This window comes from Hyla sarda, chromosome 9, assembly GCF_029499605.1.
Source record: "Hyla sarda isolate aHylSar1 chromosome 9, aHylSar1.hap1, whole genome shotgun sequence".
NCBI classification, from domain to species: Eukaryota; Metazoa; Chordata; class Amphibia; order Anura; family Hylidae; genus Hyla; species Hyla sarda.
Genome location: NC_079197.1, coordinates 18,019,904 through 18,042,179, shown reverse-complemented (window position 1 = coordinate 18,042,179; position 22,276 = coordinate 18,019,904). Strand labels below are relative to the sequence as shown.

At 47.3% G+C, this 22,276-nt stretch overlaps 1 protein-coding gene across 6 annotated transcripts in view; it reads left to right on the top strand.

Moving 5' to 3' along the window:
* The first annotated feature begins 226 nt into the window (after window positions 1-226).
* IQSEC2 (IQ motif and Sec7 domain ArfGEF 2) overlaps window positions 227-22,276 on the top strand; it is a 227,854-nt gene continuing 205,804 nt past the window's right edge. For 5 of the 6 annotated variants that reach the window (XM_056541237.1, XM_056541235.1, XM_056541238.1 and 2 more), the window contains exon 1: window positions 227-858. In XM_056541237.1, the coding sequence (XP_056397212.1) occupies window positions 374-858 (485 nt within the window). In that variant the 5' untranslated portion in view covers window positions 227-373. Of the gene's footprint in view, window positions 862-22,276 lie in introns of all 6 variants that reach the window. The other variant, XM_056541236.1, reaches the window with a different exon arrangement.

Here is a 22,276-nt window from a genome sequence, read left to right as displayed (position 1 = left end):
CATTTCTTATTTTTTGGGCACTCCTTCCTAAGAGGATGACGGGAAGTGTAGTTCACCTCAGCTCCCGCAGCCCCCACAGGTGTCACTTTTGACAGGTCGCTGGTGGGCGGCACTGGCTCGTTTTCGCCTACACTCCTCCTGATTGGTCGGCCGGATCCCGGCCCCCGGGCGCTGATTGGCTGTCGGCCTAGAGTGACGCGCTTCGCTTCTCGCCCCTCCCGGCTGTCAGTGCGCAGTGACTCTGCAGCAGTCGCCGCGGTAGCATCGTGCGCTCCGCCCCCGGGCCAACATGCCCGGCCGCCCAACCTGAGCGAAGCCCCCGCCGCCGCCGCTGCTGCACAGCCCCGACCTCCGTTATCCCCAACAGGCAGCTATGGAAGGGGGAGCCGGCTCGGGCCCAAACCCCGGGGGGCAGGAGTCCCCGAACCGGGCCGTTGAGTATCTTCTGGAGCTCAATAACATCATCGAGAGCCAGCAGAAACTACTGGAGACCCAGCGGCGCCGCATCGAGGAGCTGGAAGTGCAGCTGGACCGGGTGAGCCAGGAGAACCGGGAGCTGCGGGAGAGCCGGGTGGAGCAGCACCGATCTGACTACAGAGAAGCAGTCGGGGGAGGTGGAGGCTGCGGGGGCTACGGGCATCACCACCATCCGCAGCAGCATCACCACCACCATCCGCAGCAGCAGCAGCACCACCACCGCGGGGAGAACCAGCCCGGGTACCAGGCAGCCTACTCCACACCGCCGCACCATCACCGTGCCCGGGACACCCCGCGATCCAACCGGGCCACCTCCCGCAGCTCCAGCCCCGGAGCCGGGCACAGCACCACCAACAGCCCGGCCACTACCCTGCAGAGAAAGTGAGTATATGCCGGATGCCAGGGGGGTGCATTTGCTCAGCCAGTTGCAAAACTACAACTCCCAGCATGCCCTGACAGGCTTCGCCTGTCAGGGCATGCTGGGAGTTGTAGTTTTGCATTCACCAGGCAGACAAGAGATCCATCTGCCAGCACTGCTTTCCTGTCACTTCCCCCCCAGTGCTGCACTGCAGAGATGCTTATAAGGGGCTTGTTCACACAGGGGGCCTCTAGTCAGTTTGCATGGACCTGGCAGCAGGGGAGGCTACAGCTGGGGGCTCCATGATATCACTGTGCTGTGGAGAAAAAAAAGTGTGGTCTTGTATTTAATGGGTTAAAAGATCATTGCTTGTTGTATCCTATCGGAAAGGGTTGCTGAAAATTATGACTTGGAAGGTGGGAGATGAATGGTCAGGGGTGGCGGGGAGGGTGATGACCAACTGATGGTGGCAGAGAAAGTGGTGTATGACTGACTGGTGATGGTAGGGGAGATGGTATATGACTGGTGATGGTAGGGGAGATGGTATATGACTGGTGATGGTAGGGGAGATGGTATATGACTGACTGGTGGTGTATGACTGACTGGTGATGGTAGGGGGGATTGTATGACTGGTGATGGTAGGGGGGATTGTATGACTGGTGATGATAGGGGAGATGGTATATGACTGGTGATGGTAGGGGAGGTGGTATATGACTGGTGATGGTAGGGGAGATGGTATATGACTGACTGGTGGTGTATGACTGACTGGTGATGGTAGAGGGGATTGTATGACTGGTGATGGTAGGGGGGATGGTATATGACTGGTGATTGTAGGGGGGATGGTATATGACTGGTGATTGTAGGGGGAATGGTATATGACTGGTGATGGTAGGGGGGATGGTATATGACTGGTGATGGTAGGGGGGATGGCACATGACTGGTGATGGTAGGGGGGATGGCACATGACTGGTGATGGTAGGGGGGATGGTACATGACTGGTGATGGTAGGGGGGATGGTACATGACTGGTGATGGTAGGGGAGATGGTATATGACTGGTGATGGTAGGGGAGATGGTATATGACTGGTGATGGTTGGGGAGATGGTATATGACTGGTGATGGTAGGGGAGATGGTATATGACTGGTGATGGTAGGGGAGATGGTATATGACTGGTAATGGTAGGGGAGATGGTACATGACTGGTGATGGTAGGGGGGATGGTACATGACTGGTGATGGTAGGGGAGATGGTACATGACTGGTGATGGTAGGGGAGATGGTACATGACTGGTGATGGTAGGGGAGATGGTACATGACTGGTGAGGGTTGGGGAGATGGTATATGACTGGTGAGGGTTGGGGAGATGGTATATGACTGGTGATGGTAGGGGAGATGGTGTATGACTGGTGATGGTAGGGGAGATGGTATAGGGCTGGTGGTGGTAGGGGAGGTGGTATAGGGCTGGTGGTGGTAGGGGAGGTGGTATAGGGCTGGTGGTGGTAGGGGAGGTGGTATAGGGCTGGTGGTGGTAGGGGAGGTGGTATAGGGCTGGTGGTGGTAGGGGAGGTGGTATAGGGCTGGTGGTGGTAGGGGAGGTGGTATAGGGCTGGTGGTGGTAGGGGAGGTGGTATAGGGCTGGTGGTGGTAGGGGAGGTGGTATAGGGCTGGTGGTGGTAGGGGAGGTGGTATAGGGCTGGTGGTGGTAGGGGAGGTGGTATAGGGCTGGTGGTGGTAGGGGAGGTGGTATAGGGCTGGTGGTGGTAGGGGAGGTGGTATAGGGCTGGTGGTGGTGGTGTTGGTGGTAAGGAAAATGTATATATGGCTAGAAAGTGGAATTTGGCTGGTGGTGGTAGGTGAGGTAGTATATGGATGGGGGGGGGGTGGAGTGGTGTATGACTGGTTATGTGTAGAGGAGGTGGTGTATGACTGGCTGGTGGGGGTAGGGGAAATTTAATCCTTGTGGTGGCAGGGAAGGAAGTATGAGACTGGCTGGTGGCTGTGATGGCAGGGAAAGTGGTAAATGACTGGCCGGTGGTGGAATGGAATGTGGTAGATGACTGGCCGGGGGTGGAATGGAAAGTGGTAGATGACTGGCCGGTGGTGGTAGGAAGAATGGTATATGAAGGCCTGTGGTGGCAGCCAAAGTGGTGTGTGACTGACTGATAGTAACGCTTGTATACCTGCATAATGGTGATTTATATATCATTTGGAAACCAGGGTGTAGTGGACACGTGGTAGGTTTGGTATACTGTTGTCAGTTTCAGTCACGTACCCCTACTCTGTCCTGTCATCTCTTGAGGGGGGGGGGGGTAGAGACTTCATGGGCAAACAGCTCGGGCTTGATAAGAACTTCTTCTCTGTGTGGTACGATCTATAAATTACCACTTCTTCTCTGTCTTATGTAGAACACAGAAGGTACCAACTATTGCATGGCGCTCTTTCCCCATAAGTCACCGCTCGTTGCGGCTACATTTCCACTAAAGGCTTAAAGGAGTTTTGTGACACACCTCATTGTGGTGCTAACGGCTCTTAGCACTCCTGTACCCAACACTTGGCCTTATGGCCATGTAGCTGTAGGTCTATGGGACTGTGCTGAAGCCCTGGTTGACGTGGCTGATGTATTTGGTCTCCATTGGTTTCGTGTAGGAATGTGGTGGAAGCATGTGATCCTGGGTTATGGGTTATGTAATAGGGCTTGGCTGTTTTTAATATAAAGTCAATGGAGTTGAGGATAAGCATGCGTTCTGCCGCTCTAGTCACTCACAGGGACAAGAGATCTCTGTTAGGCTGGGTTTACACAACATTTTTGCATTACAGTTCCTGTATACGTTTTCAATTTGAAAACCGCATGGAACCATATTGAAAACCGTATGCATTGACTCTCCATTGAAAACCATATGCCAAAAGATGGTTGTGTCCGTTTTGCATCCTGTACTGTTTTGTCAGTTTTTTTTTTTTTCCCCGTCCCCAAAACCGTAGTCTACGGCTGCATTCACAGTTCATTTTCAGCCTGAGGTTGCCGGATCCGGCTGGGGGAGGGGAAAACCGGGCGCTCCCGTACCCCAGCCGAACCGGCGCTGAAATTCATTTACTCTAACGAGCCGACCGGAGTCAAATGGTGACTCTGGCTAATTTTTGACCCTTATGTGGTTTCCTAACCGGACCTAAAACCGTAGTATAGTACGGTTTTAGGTCCAGTCACAAAAACAAATGAGCTGACCGGAGTCACCGTTTGACTCCGGTCGGCTCATTAGAATAAATTAATTTCAGCGCCGGTTCGACTGGGGTACGGGAGCACCTGGTTTTCCCCTCCCCCAGCTGGTTCCGGCAACCGTAGGCTGAACACGAGGTGTGAATGCAGCCTACCACGGTTTTTGGTCTGGGTGAAAAACCGTATTGAAACGTATACGTATACCGTATGTGCGTACGGTTCCATCCGGTTTTCGCCATACGGTTTTTGACTTTGTACTGTTTTTTTTTCTTGGAATTTCAATTAAACAAGTGAAACTTTATTCATAATGGAATGAAAAGTTAAAAACTTATACTTTTTTTTCCATAAAAACGGATGCAACCGGACATTATTTTTCAAATCGTATACGGATTAAAATTTGTACACACGTTTTGATACAGTTTAGTCCGGTTTTGAGGAATCCGTTTTTTTATCAAAAACCTGATACGGGAACTGTATTGCAAAAACGTGGTGTGAACCCAGCCTTCTCACAATCCGTGGTGGTCCCAGTGGTCGGACGCCCACTAATCAGCTAGGTATCAACCGTTTTGTATATAGAGGACAACCTTTAAAGGGGTACTACCGTTTATTTAAATCAACTGGCTCCAGAAAATTACACAGATTTGTAAATCATTTCTATTAAAAAATCTTAATCCTTCCAGTACTTTTTAGGGGCTGTATACTAAAGAGAAATCCAAAAAGAAATGCCTTTCCTGTGGTGTCAGTACTCTCTGCTGACCTCTGCTGTCCATTTTAGGAACTGGAGAAAATTCCCATAGCAAACATATGCTTTTCTGGACAGTTCCCAAAATGGACAGCAGAAGTCAGCAGAGAGCACTGTGGTCAGGACATCACAGGTGGTTTGGTGGTTGACATGGGTCAGAACCCATCTGTGACATTGTTTGGTGGTGGACACGGGTCAGAACCCATCTGTGACATTGTTTGGTGGTGGACACGGGTCAGAACCCATCTGTGACATTGTTTGATGGTGGGCATGGGTCAGAACCCATCTGTGACATGGTTTGGCGGTGGGCATGGGTCAGAACCCATCTGTGACATGGTTTGGCGGTGGGTATGGGTCAGAACCCATCTGTGACATTGTTTGGTGGTTGACATGGGTCAGAACCCATCTGTGACATTGTTTGGTGGTGGACACGGGTCAGAACCCATCTGTGACATTGTTTGGTGGTGGACACGGGTCAGAACCCATCTGTGACATTGTTTGATGGTGGGCATGGGTCAGAACCCATCTGTGACATGGTTTGGCGGTGGGTATGGGTCAGAACCCATCTGTGAGATTGTTTGGTGGTGGACATGGGTCAGCACCCATCTGTGACATAATTTGGTGGTGGGCATGGGTCAGAACCCATCTGTGACATGGTTTGGTGGAGGACATGGGTCAGAACCCATCTGTGACATGGTTTGGTGGTGGACATGGGTCAGAACCCATCTGTGACATTGTTTGGTGGTGGAAATGGGTCAGAACCCCTCTGTGACATTGTTTGGCGGTGGGTATGGGTCAGCACCCATCTGTGACATAGTTTGGTGGTGGGCATGGGTCAGAACCCCTCTGTGACATTGTTTGGCGGTGGGTATGGGTCAGCACCCATCTGTGACATAGTTTGGTGGTGGGCATGGGTCAGAACCCATCTGTGACATAGTTTGGTGGTTGACATGGGTCAGAACCCATCTGTGACATAATTTGGTGGTGGGCATGGGTTAGCCGATCTGTTGCTTGGTGGGACTGTATGGACAGACGGGCACACTGAGGGTTGCGTTTGGCACCGAGCGGTGAGTGTGTGCACGTTATGACTATGTAGCGTACAGACTAATGGAACTATTTGAGGTTCCTGCGTCTGTGCCAAGCTGAGGCATCTTATGAGTTTCTTGTACTGACAAGTAATAAACAGATCTTTTTACTCTGACTCAGTCAGGTGGGGGCGCTGTACAGCTGTTGTGATGGGGGTGTAAACCACATGATGGGTAGAGGCCCGAGTGAGTAAACACCTATATTTATGTGGTTTGGGTGCTTGATCGCTTAGGGTGGGATCACACTGCATTTTTGTCATAGTTTCACGGTTTCCCTTACAGTACAGTTAATTTTTGCTCTATACAAGAATGTTGTCAACTACTACACTATTGTGTGAGGCGAAAAGAAAGTGAATGCTGTAGTTATATCTATCTATATATATCTATATATAATATATATATGAAATACCGTATATATTTAATAATTATGTTATCCATACATATATATATACATAGCATGTACTGTATTTATTAATAATAATATATATTTATATTATGAATAATACTAATTATAATAACAAATACATAAAAAAAAAAAATATATATAATATATATATATATATATATATATAATATATATATATATTTTACCACAGTAAACGGGTGCCAGCCCCTCAGGCTCGATCACAGCCAAATGTAGATAACTTCAAAAATGGTGCGGCACCCCAAATATCCCAAAAATAACTATTTATTCCACATGTCAAACAGTGCGACGTTTCAGCCCCTCAATGGAGCTTTTTTCAAGCTTGAAAAAAGCTCCATTGAGGGGCTGAAACGTCGCACTGTTTGACATGTGGAATAAATAGTTAGTTTTTGGATATTTGGAGTGCCGCACCATTTTTGAAGATATATGTATATGTGTGTGTGTGTGTGTCAAAATAATTTTTATATATAATGTAAGTGGCCTACAGTAGCATCAGTTTTTAGCATTTTTAGACAGTGTTTCCCAACTAGGATGCCTTCAGCTGTTGCAAAACTACCAACTACATGGTGGGGGTTGTAGTTTTGCAATAGCTGGAGGCACCCTGGTTGGAAAACACTGCGTTAACATATACATTTTCCAATTTCATCTGTATAAAATGTATATTTTAACGAGGAAACAAAAGCGCAGTGTGAACAGACTCGTACACTAGGTTCACACTGAGGAATGTCCAGAGATTCCGAGTGCGCCCGGCACTGACTGGAGGAGTCGGTGCTAGGACCGCGCGGACATTGCCGTCCACATGCAGGACAATCGATGTCTTCTGCGTTGATTCTGCCTAAAGAATGACCAGGATCATTGTTTTGGCGGTGGATATTCCGTCGCTGAAATTCCATAGTGTGAACTGTGTAGCGGAATCCCATTGGAAATTCCGTAGTGTGAACCTAGCCTTAGGCTGCATTCACATGATTCCACCAGCCAAGTATGGCGGGAGAATTTCCAAACTGCCTCCTGCCGTATCCCGGCTAGATCGGCGCCGCACTCCATTGATTTCAATGAGCAGAATGATGTCAGCTCGTGTCTCCGGTCGGCTCAATTTCTGGCCATATCCAGTTTTTGAACAGGACTGAAAACTGGTCTGTGGTAGAAAACCGCATACGGTCAGAAAATGATCCGACCGGACACACTACTGGACCGCGGTCGGCTCATTGAATTCAATGGGATCCGGCAGAGATACGGCAGGAGGCGGTTTTAAACTTTTCCTGCCATATCTGGCTGCCGGTTTTGCAAAGTGAGATATGAATGCGCCCTTATTAAGATATTTGTTACTTTCCTATCCTTATTTGCCTTTTGGGGGTGCAGAGGTAGCAGCCTTACCTGTAATAAAGCACATGGTCACCGGGGGCGCTGTTAAAAAATTTGGGGCCTGGAAACCATAAGGGATAAACATTTTTTTTTTTTAAATCAACTGGTGCCAGAAAGTTAAATAAATTTTGTAAATTACTTCTATTTAAAAAAAAATCTTCAGCTGCTGTATGCTCCGCAGGAAGTTCTTTTCTTTTTTTGAATTTCCTTTCTGTCTGACCACAGTGTCCTCTGCTGACACCTCTGTCTATTTTAGGAACTGTCCGGAGCAGGAGAAGTTTTCTATGTGGATTTGTCCTACTCTGGTCAGTTCCTAAAATAGACAGTGGTGTCAGCAGAGAGCTCTGTGGTCAGACAAAAAGGAAATTCATAAAGAAAAGAACTTCCTGTGGAGCAGACAGCACCTGATAAGTACTGGAAGGATTAAGATTTTTAAATAGAAGTAATTTACAAATCTGTTTAACTTTCTGGCACCAGTTGATTTGAAAAAAAAAAAAAAAAAAAAAAAGAAAATTTCCAGGGGAGTACCACTTTAAAGAACTTGCCTCCCTGTAAAACTACCTGGAGGTATGAGTCCTGGAGTCGTTCTCATCTCTGTTTTCTATATGGAGTTCGGCAGCAACTACAGCGTCCCCTAGAGGTCATCACCAAACCTTAGGCCAGTTTCATAATATGGTGAAATTTAAGGATCGGTCAACCAAAAATCACTATAAGGGTGCGTTCACACGGGCGGATTTTTTTGTGGGTTTCCCGCTCAAATTTGAAACCGGGCGGGCTCTTCTCGACTCTCCGCAGCAGATTTTCCGCTGTGGAATTTACGCTACGGTAAATCCGCCGCAAGCCCCATTGAAGTCAGTAGGGACTGCGGCTGATTTTCTGCAGCATAAATTCCGCCACGGAAAATCTGCTGCGGACAGCCGAGAAGAGCCCGCCCGCTTTCAAATTTGAGCGGGAAACCCGCAAAAAAAATCCGCCCGTGTGAACGCACCCACAAGTGCTGTATTTGCTGTTGCGTATTTTCTTCCCCGTTAAAGTCAATGGGTAACAAAATCAGCTGCAGGAAATATGCAGTAAAATATGGCACATGTGACCCTGCGCTAATAATGTAAATGTGCGGCAGGGCGGCAAGATTACGAAATGGCCTTCTGTAAGCCTCTGGATGGTATTGAAATTGGCGCTGACGTGGCTACTTAACGCGTTTGGCGTAGTCCTTATTCGCCCCTTCTGTGCATGAATCAGCAAGCTCAGGATGGACGCTACTATTGATCCAGTTTTAACAGAGGAGTGCTGAGTCTGTAGGTGCAGTCTATGGGGAGGGGGAATTACATGCAAGAACCAGCAGGCTCTGGATGGACACCACCATTGATCATGCTAGATCAGCGAAATGCACACTATAGGGAGGTTTCTCTGTAGAATAAGTGCAGTGTTTCCCAACCAGGGTGCTTCCAGCTGTTGCAAAACTACAACTCCCAGCATGCCCGGACAGCCTTCGGCTGTCCGGGCATGCTGGGAATTGTAGTTTTGCAACAGCTGGAGGCACTATGGGTGGTAAACACTGGATTTTAGCACATGTGGTATGCAGCTGCAGACATGTAAAGGAGCTTGGCACAGTATAGTACTATTAGGGATGGGTAGGGGGGGTTACGTGCATGAGTCTCTGCACAAATTTACGTAATTTATGTTTTTAACCTTTTTATAGTACAAAGAAAAAAATAATAATAAAAAAAAATTGTTCCATCCGTAATGCAGAAAGGGGGCTGTGTGGTTTCGCAGCCGGGCCCCGGGGATGTGGATTGTGTGTCTTGTAATGGTGACTTGATGTAATACACGAAGATGAAACAAGTATTTTGTGCTGTAACGGGGGTACAGAGTGACCCAGTTTTTGTCTACATTGGGCGTATGTACGGGCTGTGTAATATTCGTCATCCCCTATAGGGAACGGATATATTTTACTGTTATTGTAATAAAATAAAAAAATGAAAAAAAAAAAAAAAAAAAAAGAATTTTATTATGTGTGTGTGTGTGTGTGTGTGTGTGTGTGTATATATATATATATATATATATATATATATATATATATATATATATATATATATATATATATATATATATATATATATATAAATAATTTATATAATTTTTTTTAATTTTTTTTATGGCTTTTGGGTGAATTTAGACAAATATTCAACACATTGTATGACTATGAATTCCTTATCAGTTAGTTTAGACAGGTGTTTCCCCACCCTGCGGTTATCCAGAAAAACACGACTCCCAACTGCAGGGTGTCAGGTCATGATGGGAGTTGTAGTTTTGTAACAGCTGGAGAGTTGCGTTGCTTTATAGAAATCCCACAATACACATAGATGGCTTTAATGATGTTTAGAAAGTTAGAGGCCTGTTTGTTCTCCATGGATGTCATCACACAGATGGGCAGGTTTACAGGACATATGTCTGATATACAAGTAACACTAGACATCCAGACCCCTCTATGAACAAACCTCCCCTTAACCCAACCAAGATGGAGGAGGCCTGTATGCGGCAAGCATGAGGAGAATGTCCAGCATCAATGACCATCGTAGGAGAGCAACAAGACTGTCAGGAAAAGGGAGGGCACAGCTGCCATGTTATTCCGTATTGAGGAGAGGTGCCATGCTGGGTCTCAGAGGGAAGCCATGGTAGAGACTAGGTATGAGGAGAGCCATGCTGGGGATCAGAAGTGAGATGAGGAGCCATGCTGGGGACCAGAAGTGAGATGGGGAGACATGCTGGGGACCAGAAGTGAGATGGGGAGACATGCTGGGGACCAGGCGGAAGATGGGGAGACATGCTGGGGAGACATGCTGGGGACCAGGTGGGAGATGGGGAGCCATGCTGAGCACCAAGCGTGAGATGGGGAGCCATGCTGGGGATCAGAAGTGAGATGGGGAGCCATGCTGGGGATCAGAAGTGAGATGGGGAGACATGCTGGGGACCAGGCGGGAGATGGGGAGACATGCTGGGGAGACATGCCGGGGACCAGGTGGGAGATGGGGAGACATGCTGAGCACCAAGCGTGAGATGGGGAGCCATGCTGGGGATCAGAAGTGAGATGGGGAGCCATGCTGGGGATCAGAAGTGAGATGGGGAGCCATGCTGGGGATCAGAAGTGAGATGGGGAGCCATGCTGGGGACCAGAAGTGAGATGGGGAGCCATGCTGGGGACCAGAAGTGAGATGGGGAGCCATGCTGAGCACCAAGCGTGAGATGGGGAGCCATGCTGGGGATCAGAAGTGAGATGGGGAGCCATGCTGGGGACCAGAAGTGAGATGGGGAGACATCCTGGGGACCAGGCGGGAGATGAGGAGCCATGCTGGGGACCAGGCGGGAGATGAGGAGCCATGCTGGGGACCAGAAGTGAGATGGGGAGCCATGCTGGGGACCAGAAGTGAGATGGGGAGCCAGTTTGGGGACCAGGAGTGAGATGGGAAGCCGTGCAGGGAGCTTAAATGAGATGGGGAGCCATGCTGGGAATCAGAAGTGAGATGGGGAGCCATGCTGGGGACCAGAAGTGAGATGGGGAGCCATGCTGGGGACCAGAAGTGAGATGGGGAGCCATGCTGGGCAGCAGGAGTGAGATGGCGAGCCAGTTTGGGGACCAGGAGTGAGATGGGAAGCCGTACAGGGAGCTTAAATGAGATGGGGAGCCATGCTGGTAACCCGGAGAGAGATATGGAGCCATGCTGGGGACCAGAAATGAGATGGGGAGCCGTAATGGTTACCGGGAGCAAGATAAGGAGCCATGCTGGGGACCGGGAGGGAGATTGGGAGCCATGCTGGGGACCGGGAGGGAGATTGGGAGCCATGCTGGGGACCGGGAGAGAGATGGGGAGCCATGCTGGGGACCGGGAGGGAGATTGGGAGCCATGCTGGGGACTAGTAATTAGACACATAATACTCTATAATCATTATTTGGGTTTGTGTGTTGTACATGGTAACTCCATTGCTCATTTTATCCCATATTATGTATGTATATATAATATTTTTTTTTTATGTAAAATTGGGTGTTCTGGTCAGTCAGGTTTCAGTTTATTGGCTGCCCAGGCATGCTTGGAGTTGTAGTTTTTCAATAGCTGGAGGCACCCTGATTGGGAAACACTGACCTATGACCTAAAAGGATAAAATCTGTGTAGTTTTATATAACATCTGGATACTAGGTTTTCCATCAACTACAAACATCAGGAAACCAAAGCGAGATGCTGGGATTTTTACGTGTCTTTTCTTTGCAGAACTGTTTATTTTTTTAGTTTTATGTATTTTCTGCTATTTGTGTGGTCCTCTATTAGCACGTTACAGCTGACATTCGCCGGCAGCAGCTGGGATCAGGGTTGGGCCTCGTTGTCACGGCGGAATTTTCTAGCGGATTGCAAAAAATTCAGCTTGGAAATTCACTGGGATTCTGGGATTGTTTTCAGCGGGATTCTGCTGCACCATCACATGGCATAATTTCAGCGGTGGAAACATCTGCCGCAAAAATTCCACTTCCGCCCCCTCCGTAGCATGAATTTTCAATTCTTTTTTTGCAAAATCTGCTCAGAATTGCATTGTCGTCTATAGAGATGGCGTATTTTTCCACTGTCAGTGGGAAATTTCCTTCTTAGGGTACGTTCACGCTACGGAATTCCACGGGCGGAATTGCGCGAGCGGAATTCCGCGGTGTGAACTTAACATTAGTGTGAATGGGTCTCTGCGAGACCCGTTCACACTGTGGAATTCCAGCAGAGGGCAATTCCGCACAAAGAACATGTTCATTCTTTGCGCGGATTCAGCGAGCACTGCATAGCTGTCAATGGTGATGGCTCAGTGCCCCGCGGCCCTAGCACCGAAGTATTTTCGGCGGTGGCCTCTAGACGGAATCTCCGCTCGCTGAATTCAGCGAGCGGAGATTCCGCAGTGTGAACACGCCCTAAGCGAGTTTCCAACTGCGGGTTGTAGCCTCAACGATTTTCCGCAGCAGAAAATCTGCAGCAAATTACATTGATGTTAATGGGGTCTGCTGCAGGAAACTCACGGGTAATTCGCCTGTGTAAACACACCCATATGTCTGATCCCGGGCAATTTAACCCCCTAGATGCTGTGGTCAATAGCTGCGGAGGCATCTAGGTGGATACATGCCAGGTCCTCATCTTGTCTGAGCGCCGATGCAATTGCAGAGTGCAGATGGGTTGTCATGGCAGCAGGGGGCCTTGTGGAGGCCACATTAGCTGCCATGCTTGGGCAACTATAACATAGGTTAGTGTTTCCCAACCAGGGTGCCTCCAGCTGTTGCAAAACTACAACTCCCAGCATGCACATTGACTTCAGTGGGTAAGAAGGAAAATCTCCAAATCTGCCTCTATTGTGGATTTTCTGCTGACCCATTGAAGTCAATGGTAGCAAAATATGCTGCAGATTTTCCGCAGCAAATACTTTGCAGAAATTCCGCAGGTAATCTGCCCGTGTGAACGTACCCCAAGACGTCTAAAACCTCTACCTAGTGGGCCGTATGATTGTAAATGATACAGTATACTCAAGACTAACCACCTTAGGGAAATGTTTCCCAACCAGGGTGCCTCCAGCTGTTGCAAAACTACAACTCCCAGCATGCCCGGACAGCCAAAGGCTGTCCGGGCATGCTGGGAGTTGTAGTTTTGCAACAGCTGGAGGCACCCTGGTTGGGAAACACTGACATAGGTGTTGCAGTGTGCGCACTAGTGATCACATGTACAAATCCCATCTGAAAAAAAAAGTTTTTAAAATAAAAATTCCATCATATGAAAAATTCATAACACCCTCCTAAACAACCAAACTAAAAAAGAAAAAGAAAAAAGAAAAAATGCAAAAACGAAACTGCTTAAAAATGAGCATAATTGGTATCTCTGTGTGCAAAAGTGTCTAAACCAGTGTTTCCCAACCAAAGGCTGTCCGGACATGCTGGGAGTTGTAGTGTGGCCACATTTGGGGACACCCTGGTTGGGAAATACTGGTCTTTACTATTAAAATATAAGGTTATTTATCCCGGGGCAAGACTTTTTTTTTATTTTTTATTTTTTTTTACCCTGTCGTGACTTGTATCCTTTGAAGACATCAGCCCTCTAAGCCTTATTCCCAGTGACGCGTTCCAGGTCCCGGATTGAAGGCGCTGAGCTCAGGAATGTATTACTCACCCCTGCATGCGACGAAACGTGACGCCATACCCATGCACTGTGGTGTGTGCCAACTCTGTCACATAACATCTGTGCAGCCGATGAGCGTGAACGCGTGCCCCGAGTAATTGTCACTCGCCTCGCCGCCTTATATGTGTCGCTCTCGGGCTTCAGTTAACCCTTTTTATTTTATTTTTTTTTATTTTATTTTTTTTTATTTTATTTTTTTTAATTTTTTTTTTGCCCTGTGGCCTGTATACCCGCCGGAGAATCTGGCAGAAAGATTCTTCACTAAACAGGAAAAAATGCCATTAAAGGGGTACTCCGGTGAAAAACTTTTTTTTTTATATATCAACTGGCTCCAGAAAGTTAAACAGATTTGTAAATGACTTCTATTAAAAAATCTTAATCCTTCCAGTACTTATTAGCTGCTGAATACTACAGAGGAAATTCTCTTCTTTTTGGAACACAGTGCTCTCTGCTGACGTCATGACCACAGTGCTCTCTGCTGACACCTCTGTCCATTTTAGGAACTGTCCAGAACAGCATATGTTTGCTATGGGTATTTTCTCTTACTCTGGACAGTTCTTAAAATGGACAGAGATGTCAGCAGAGAGCACTGTGCTCGTGATGTTAGCAGAGAGCTCTGTGTTCCAAAAAGAAAATAATTTCCTTTTGTAGTATTCAGGAGCTAAGTACTGGAAAGATTAAGCTTTTTTTTTTTAATAGAAGTAATTTGCAAATCTGTTTAACTCTCTGGCACCAGATGATTAAAAATAAATAAATAAAATAAAGTTTTCCACCGGAGAACCCCTTTAAAAATGAAAGAAGTGATCTGATTGGTTGCTATGGCGACTGTACCACTCTTCCTCCACACAGGTTTTGGAAAATCTCCCCCATGGGTTGTTTTTAGACCCAGCAGAAATACAGAAAGCAGACCCTGTATGTATTTTATATAAATGGGATCCTGTTCTCAGTGCTCATATATAAGGCTGTGTTTACGCTGGCAATGTGGCCCCTTCTTTCTTTCAGGATTTTTTTTTGCTCCTCATGGTCAATGGGGTTCTCAAGGATCCATGAAACAATGATTTAAAGGCGTTGTTCACAGGTTTTTAAAATGTGTCAGATCCCACACAAAAAAAAAATGTGTAGGTCAGTACCTAATCCTGACCATGTACATCTAGTTTTTATGCCTCTATCGCCTATATATTTATTATAAAAATCCCTCTTTTCATTAGCTCACAATGTTAGAAATCCTCTCAGGGGAAGTGGGCGTGTCCCTCCCTTGTTGTGGTGGGAGGTGATTGGGGTGGAAGTGGGCGTGTCCCTCCCTTGTTGTGGTGGGAGGTGATTGGGGTGGAAGGGGGTGTGTCCCTCCCTTGTTGTGGTGGGAGGGGGTGTGTCCCTCCCTTGTTGTGGAGGGAAGTGATTGGTGTGTGGTGGAAGGGGGTGTTTCCCTCCCTTGTTTGGGTGGGAGGTGATTGGTGTGTGGTGGAAGGGGGTGTGTCCCTCCCTTGTTGTGGTGGGAGGTGATTGGTGTGGGGTTGAAGGGGGTGTGTCCCTCCTTTGTTGTGGTGGGAGGTGATTGGTGTGTGGTGGAAGGGGGTGTGTCCCTTCCTTGTTGTGGTGGAAGGGTGTGTGTCCCTCCCTTGTTGTGGAGGGAAGTGATTGGTGTGTTGTGGAAGGGGGTGTGTCCCTCCCTTGTTGTGGAGGGAAGTGATTGGTGTGTTGTGGAAGGGGGTGTGTCCCTCCCTTGTTGTGGAGGGAAGTGATTGGCGTGTGGTGGAAGGGGGTGTGTCCCTCCCTTGTGGTGAGGGCAGGTGATTGGTGCGTCTGTTCATGTAGCTTTGTCCATGAGTCATCTCTTGTCCATGACTCATGGTCAAGCCTGATGCTTCTGCAGGACTGGTTAGTGTCCCAGTAGGTATGAGGACCCCTAATGGTGACATTTTAAGCAGCCGTTTTATTTATTACATTTTAAACAACCATATTACAAAAGGTTTTTAATTTTCATCAGTAACCACATTCGGCTCTGACAGTGCCCCTATAATTGCATTTTTTTTTTTTTAAAGCGTGTCAGAACTAAGCGATCAGCCTGCGAACAAATGTTTGCTTGTTCATCGGATGATCGTTGGCCCCACACGGGGCGATATTAGCCTGTTTGGTCGATACACGCCTGGTATAATAGAGCCCTTAAATTTTTCTACCAACTTTTGGGATCCCCTGGAATTTTGATAAGGGTTTGGCCCAACTTTACTGTCAGAACGGAGTGATGGTCACATATGCACGCCGCCACGCTACTCCTTGCCTATGGGAGCTGCTGGAGATGGCGGAAAACAGCCCTTGGCTATCTGCAGCGCCCCCTATAGGCACAGTTTTCAAGATTGTCATGGCGATCATAACAGAAGGACCATCTCATCAAACAAAACCCAGTAGAAAATGAACCCAGGACACCAGTTAGAGATGAGCAAACTTACAGTAAATTCGATTCGTCACGAACTTCTCGGCTCAGCAGTTGATGACTTTTCCTGCATAAATTAGTTCAGCTTTCTGGTGCTCCGGTGGTCTGGAAAAGGTGGATACAGTTCTAGGAAAGAGTCTCCTAGGACTGTATCCACCTTTTCCAGCCCACGGGAGCACCTGAAAGCGGAACTAATTTATGCAGGAAAAGTCATCAACTGCTGAGCCGAGAAGTTCGTGACGAATCGAATTTACTGTAAGTTCGCTCATCTCTAACACCAGTGTGAACAGAGCCTGATTAGATAAAGTTGAGCTGTTGCAAAACTACAACTCCCAGCATGCCCGGACAGCCAAAGGCTGTCCGGGCATGCTGGGAGTTGTAGTTTTGCAACAGCCGGAGGTACCCTGGTTGGGAAACACTGGTTCACCCAATTGCTTTATATAAACTGGTACCACCGATCCTGGATGAACATGTGACTGTCCCCGATCTGACAGGCTTCAGATAAATGTGCGATGTGTTTTCCGAGTCTTTCCCTTACATGCGGTTACATAACGTGAGCGCCGCATCCCTCCACCGCCGCTCCTGACAGCTGCCTGTCAGTCATTGCCAGCTGCCTGTCAGTCATTGCCAGCTGCCTGTCAGTCATTGCCATCATATCTCTCCTCTTTCCTGCCTCCCATTGGCTTATTCTATGTCCTCTCCAGACTCCGGCGTACATTGATACCTAGCGGTGTCATAGCCGGTGATACACATTGTCGCAGGCATTGCCCGTCTAGAGGTATTTCGATGGATGCTCGCCGTATCCGGATTTGATTTGACTTTTTTGATGGAAGAAAAAAAATTACTTTAAAAGCTGGAAACCCAGTAATAATTTTTATTTTTTTTAAATAAATGATATAAGTAGCCAGCATCTGATACAGCCACTGGGGCCCCTGCTTAGGGGCCACTTCACCCTTATTGTAGTAATTTTGGGGGGTCTCAGTAGGTGAACCCCTATAGCACACATTGATTATATCAATGTATGTCAATATCTGTAGTAGGGATCGACCGATTATCGGTATGGCCGATATTATCGGCCGATAATCAAGATTTTGGGCATTAACGGTATCGGCAATTACCCCCACCGCACCGCGGCCACCCCGCCCCCGACCAGCCCCGCCGCACCGCGTCGCACCCCCCACCGCACTGCCCCGGCCCCATTGCCTCCCCCATCCCCGGTTTTATAATTACCTGTTTCTGGGGCCCACGCTTCTTCTTGCTCCCGCTGCGTCCTGCGTTACGCTGTACGCTGTACGCTGTGCGCAGTGACGTGACGTGCGCACAGTGACAGTTCATGAGGACGCCACCGGAGCCAGATGTAGAGTGGACCCCGGGAACAGGTAATTATAAAACCGGGGATGGGGGAGGCAATGGGGTCGGGGGGGGCATGGGTCGGTTCGGGCGGGTGGTGGCAGTGATAGGTCTCAGGACCCCCGGACAGGCAGGGGGAGAGAAGCGGGTGGCGGTGGTCTATGGCACCGCAAAAGCCACTGCAGTGCATTGATTTAAAGCGCCCGCTTTAAATCAATGATCTGCAGCGGTGTCGCGGGGGGGATAAATAGCCGATAACTTATACCGGAATATCGGTATAAGTTATCGGCTAACGGCCCTAACCTCCACCGATTATCGGTATCGGCCCTGAAAAACCGATATCGGTCGATCCCTAATCTGTAGTGTAAATCTTCTTAAAGGGAACCAATTATCAGATTTTACCATATATCATGAGTGGCAACTATTTATATATGGTAACATTTTCTTCCTCAACCACCCTGGGGACGTTCCTTCCCACAGGGATGGTGAGGATATGAAGTTAGTAAGTCTCCCCCCACCGCCCCGTAAGTAGTCTCCTGAGCAGGGAGCTATACTTACCTAGTCCCGTCTTCTCTGCTATAATCACCCCCCCTCGGTGTGACTGACAGCCAGCGTCTGCTCCCTAAACAGACGAAGCATAGAGATGACTGAGGCTGTCAATGGTGCTGAGGGGGCGTAATTACAGCGCAGCAGACAGGACTAGGTAAGTATAGCTCCCTGCCCAGGGGAATACTTGCGGGGCCGGAAGGGAAGACTTACTAACTTCATATACCCGTGGTAGGCCACGGTTTTCTGTCCGGAAAAAAAAAAAAAGGAAAAAACCGTGTGGTTTGCAAAACGGAGGCAACCGTATACAATATGGTGCATATGGTTTTGAATGGGAAGTCTATGTACGGTTGCATAAGTTTTTATTTTATTTTTTTTTTTTTTTTTTTTAGTGAAACCGTATGCCGAAACCATATAGTAAAATCGTGGTGTGAACCCACCCTTACTCTCTGCTGTATGTGATTTCAGATGAATGTAATGTATAGATCTAGTATTAGTCTTATACTTAGCTGTACGCTATGAAGACTCCAAGGCCTATATACCATAAAGATAAGAACTGGGGTGTGTATTTCCTACTGGGCAAGGTGCAGAACATCGCAGTCAGGGCTCCGTTAAAGGGGTACTCCCCTGGAATTTTTATTTTTTTTAATCAACTGGTGCCAGAAAGTTAAACAGATTTGTAAATTACTTGTATTAAAAAAAATCTTGATCCTTCCTGTACTTATCAGCTGCTGTATTCTCCACAGGAAGTTCTTTTCTTTTTGAATTTCCTTTCTGTCTGACCACAGTACTCTCTGCTGACACCTCTGTCCATTTTAGGAACTGTCCAGAGTAGGAGCAAATCCCCATAGCAAACCTATCCTGCTCCGGACAGTTCCTAAAATGGACAGAGGTGTCAGCAGAGAGCACTGTGGTCAGACAGGAAATTCAAAAAGAAAATAACTTCCTGTGGAGCAAACCGCTGATAAGTACTGGAAGGATTAATATTTTTTTTCAATAGAAGTAATTTACAAATCTGTTTAACTTTTTGGCACCAGTTGATTAAAATAAAAATGTTTTTCCAGGGGGATACCCCTTTAAGGCCAGAAAACTGAGCTGGACTATCTGTTACACAACGGACACCAACGGATCCCATTGACTTTAATGGGGTCTGTTGGGTTTCCGCCTGGTGTCTGTTTATATTAAAGGTTCGGACCAGGCTGCTTACATTATTTTTGCTTCCAGAATAGGTGTCATGTCTCAGGTATTTATTGGATTCATGGGGCTGGAATGTTCAGAATGTTACGTAATGTCAAACTGCGCCTCGTCCTGGGCATAGTAGGTGACTTGGGCACATGATGGAAGATCACCATGTTGTGCTCCTACATTACGGGTTAACAATAGTCAATGTGGCCTCCTCACAACCCACAAGTAGGTTGCCACCTTTCTTGCAGAAAAGTACCGGCCATGCTAATTTGCATAATTTAATAATTTTTTGGCAAACCGAGGCTTTTTTTTTGTCTGGTCAAAAAAACTAAAACAAACCCAGGGTACTAACGGATCAGTTTTTTTTGTTCAATGCAAATCTTTGGCAAATAACGTTGTAAACTTAGGGCGTATTCACATGACGATTTTACCATCCTCCTTCTCACGATTTTTAACTTTGAAATGGTACAAATCTGCACGCCAAGTCGTATCCATTGACTTCCATTCATTAATGATAGACAACAAATGCATCAGTTTTGATCTGCATCCGATTTTGCACAATTTAAGATCGGAGGTAAAATTGTGGTTGACCACGATTTTTCGTCCAGATTCAAAATCGGATTGAAATCGTGTCCGATTTTTTTTATTATTATTGATGTCTATGTAAGTCGCATGGAATCGGGTGACTGTGCGATTCTATCAGATTAATAGCACACGATTTTTTTTTTTTTGTACGCATGCGCAGTAGACTTCAAAACACTTACACTTCAAATATATAAAACTTTATTGCCATTGGCATACAGATTTATTTTAAAAACAGCATCATATTTTTATTGGAAATCGGATGGAATTTTCATCCGTGTGATTTTTGGAAACGATTATAAATCTTATAGCAAAGAGATTTTTGCATACGATTGTATACGATTTTTTGCAATCCCGATTCCGTCCGATTTTACGCTCCGATAACCAGATGGTTAAATCGTGATGTGAACCTAGCCTTGGCCTTATGACCCAAAAAATGGAATGCTGACATATACCGTGGTGCAGAGCAGTGGGTCGGTTTGGTTTAATGGCGCTAATGTAATCAGCTATTAAAGGAGTACTCCGGCGCTTAGACATCTTATCCCCTATCCAAAGCATAGGGGATAAGATGCCTGATCGCGGGGGTCCCGCCGCTGGGGACCCCCGTTATCTTGCACGCAGCACCCCAGTTAAAATCAGTCCCTGGAGCATGTTCACTCCGGGTCTGATTACCGGCGACCACGCGGGGTGTGACGACACGCCTCTGCCCCCGTGTGACGTCACGCCTCCGCCCCCGTGTGACGTCACTCTCCGCCCCTCAATGCAAGCCTATGGGAGGGGGCGTGACAGCTGTCACGCCCCCTCCCATAGGCTTGCATTGAGGGGCGAAGCGTGACGTCACACGGGGGCGGAGGCGTGACGTCACACGCCGCCTGCCGCGTGGTCGCCGGTAATCAGACCCGGAGCGAACATGCTCTGGGGACTGATTTTAACTGGGGTGCTGCGTGCAAGATCACGGGGGGTCCCCAGCGGCGGGACCCCCGCCGATCAGGCATCGTATCCCCTATGCTTTGGATAGGGGATAAGATGTCTAAGCGCCGGAGAACCCCTTTAACTATCTTCAGGCCACTTTCTATGCGTACGATTCTTTTGCCGGACCCAGTAGCGTGGTCTGCTGCTGCGCTATGGAGTACTGCAGAAATAAACATGGAAGAGGCCTGAAAGTATTCACTAGCTGACTATATACAGACTATTATTTATTAAATTTTTATTAATTTTATTTAATTATAATTTTTCTGGGACATGCAGCAATAACCTTTTGTGAGCCTAGCCTTTGTCTTATACATGAGGCCCATGTACGGCGTATGTACGGCGTCTGTATGGTTACGACAGAGGTGACCTGCATCACAAGAACAGGCTTTACTGTAACACCAGCAAATAGTTAAAGCTACATTCATGCGCCGGCAATTTTGAGAGAGGCGAAATTATATTGTGCGTCCTTTAATTGCCTTTTTAAAGATGTTTTTCCTGAAGTCTGTGGCCACGTGAAGTGCAGTTTTATTACAGGGTGCCCGTGACTGTTTATTTCGACTCATACATGGATCTGATTAAAGCTTTTACCACGTTACCGAGTCGTGAGCCAAACTGCGGCCGAACAACCACGTATTGTTGGATGGGGGGGGAGCGTATCCGAACTTTTTTGTTCAATTATATCATCTTCAATGCAACATTTTTAAGTTGATGCTTTTCAGAAGAGCTGCCGGAAAGGACCCCGGAACCTGGAGGATTGTTTGGAAAGTGGATCGGAAAACCTATAAAATAGAAATAATACAAGTGTCTCAGCCCCGCCGCCGCTTCACAAAGGAGTGGGTGGGCTGACGCTAGAGAATGACGTCACCAGCTGTGTCCGTCCGCTACATCCACGGAAATCGTGCCGATATCTTATTACAGGGGAACGCACCGTCTCACAGTACAGCTTCCGCTATATTGTGGCTGGTGAGACGTGGGTTTGCACTGAGGCCTTTAAAGCGTACCTGTCAGATCACCCAAAAAAAAAACTAAACTGTTATATGTTTCTCTGTATCTCATCCTGATCATGTTCGTATCATTTTTATGTGTCTATGACCTATATTTCTCTCAGAATTAACTTTATTTCTGAATTACCTTAATGTTGTCGACTAGAAGCAGAGGGGCGGGTCCCTTTCTTCTCCTCAGGTGATAACCACTCCCCCTCCTCACCCTCCCTCACTCTCCTCAGTCACTGATCTCGGGGTTAAGCATCTGTAACCCTTTCCTTTCTGGTTTTATGCTATACACACACGTGTGCTTACCTCTTTTGCAAAACTACAGCTCCCAGCATGCCCACACATCCTTTGAGTTGCAGTTTTGCAGCTG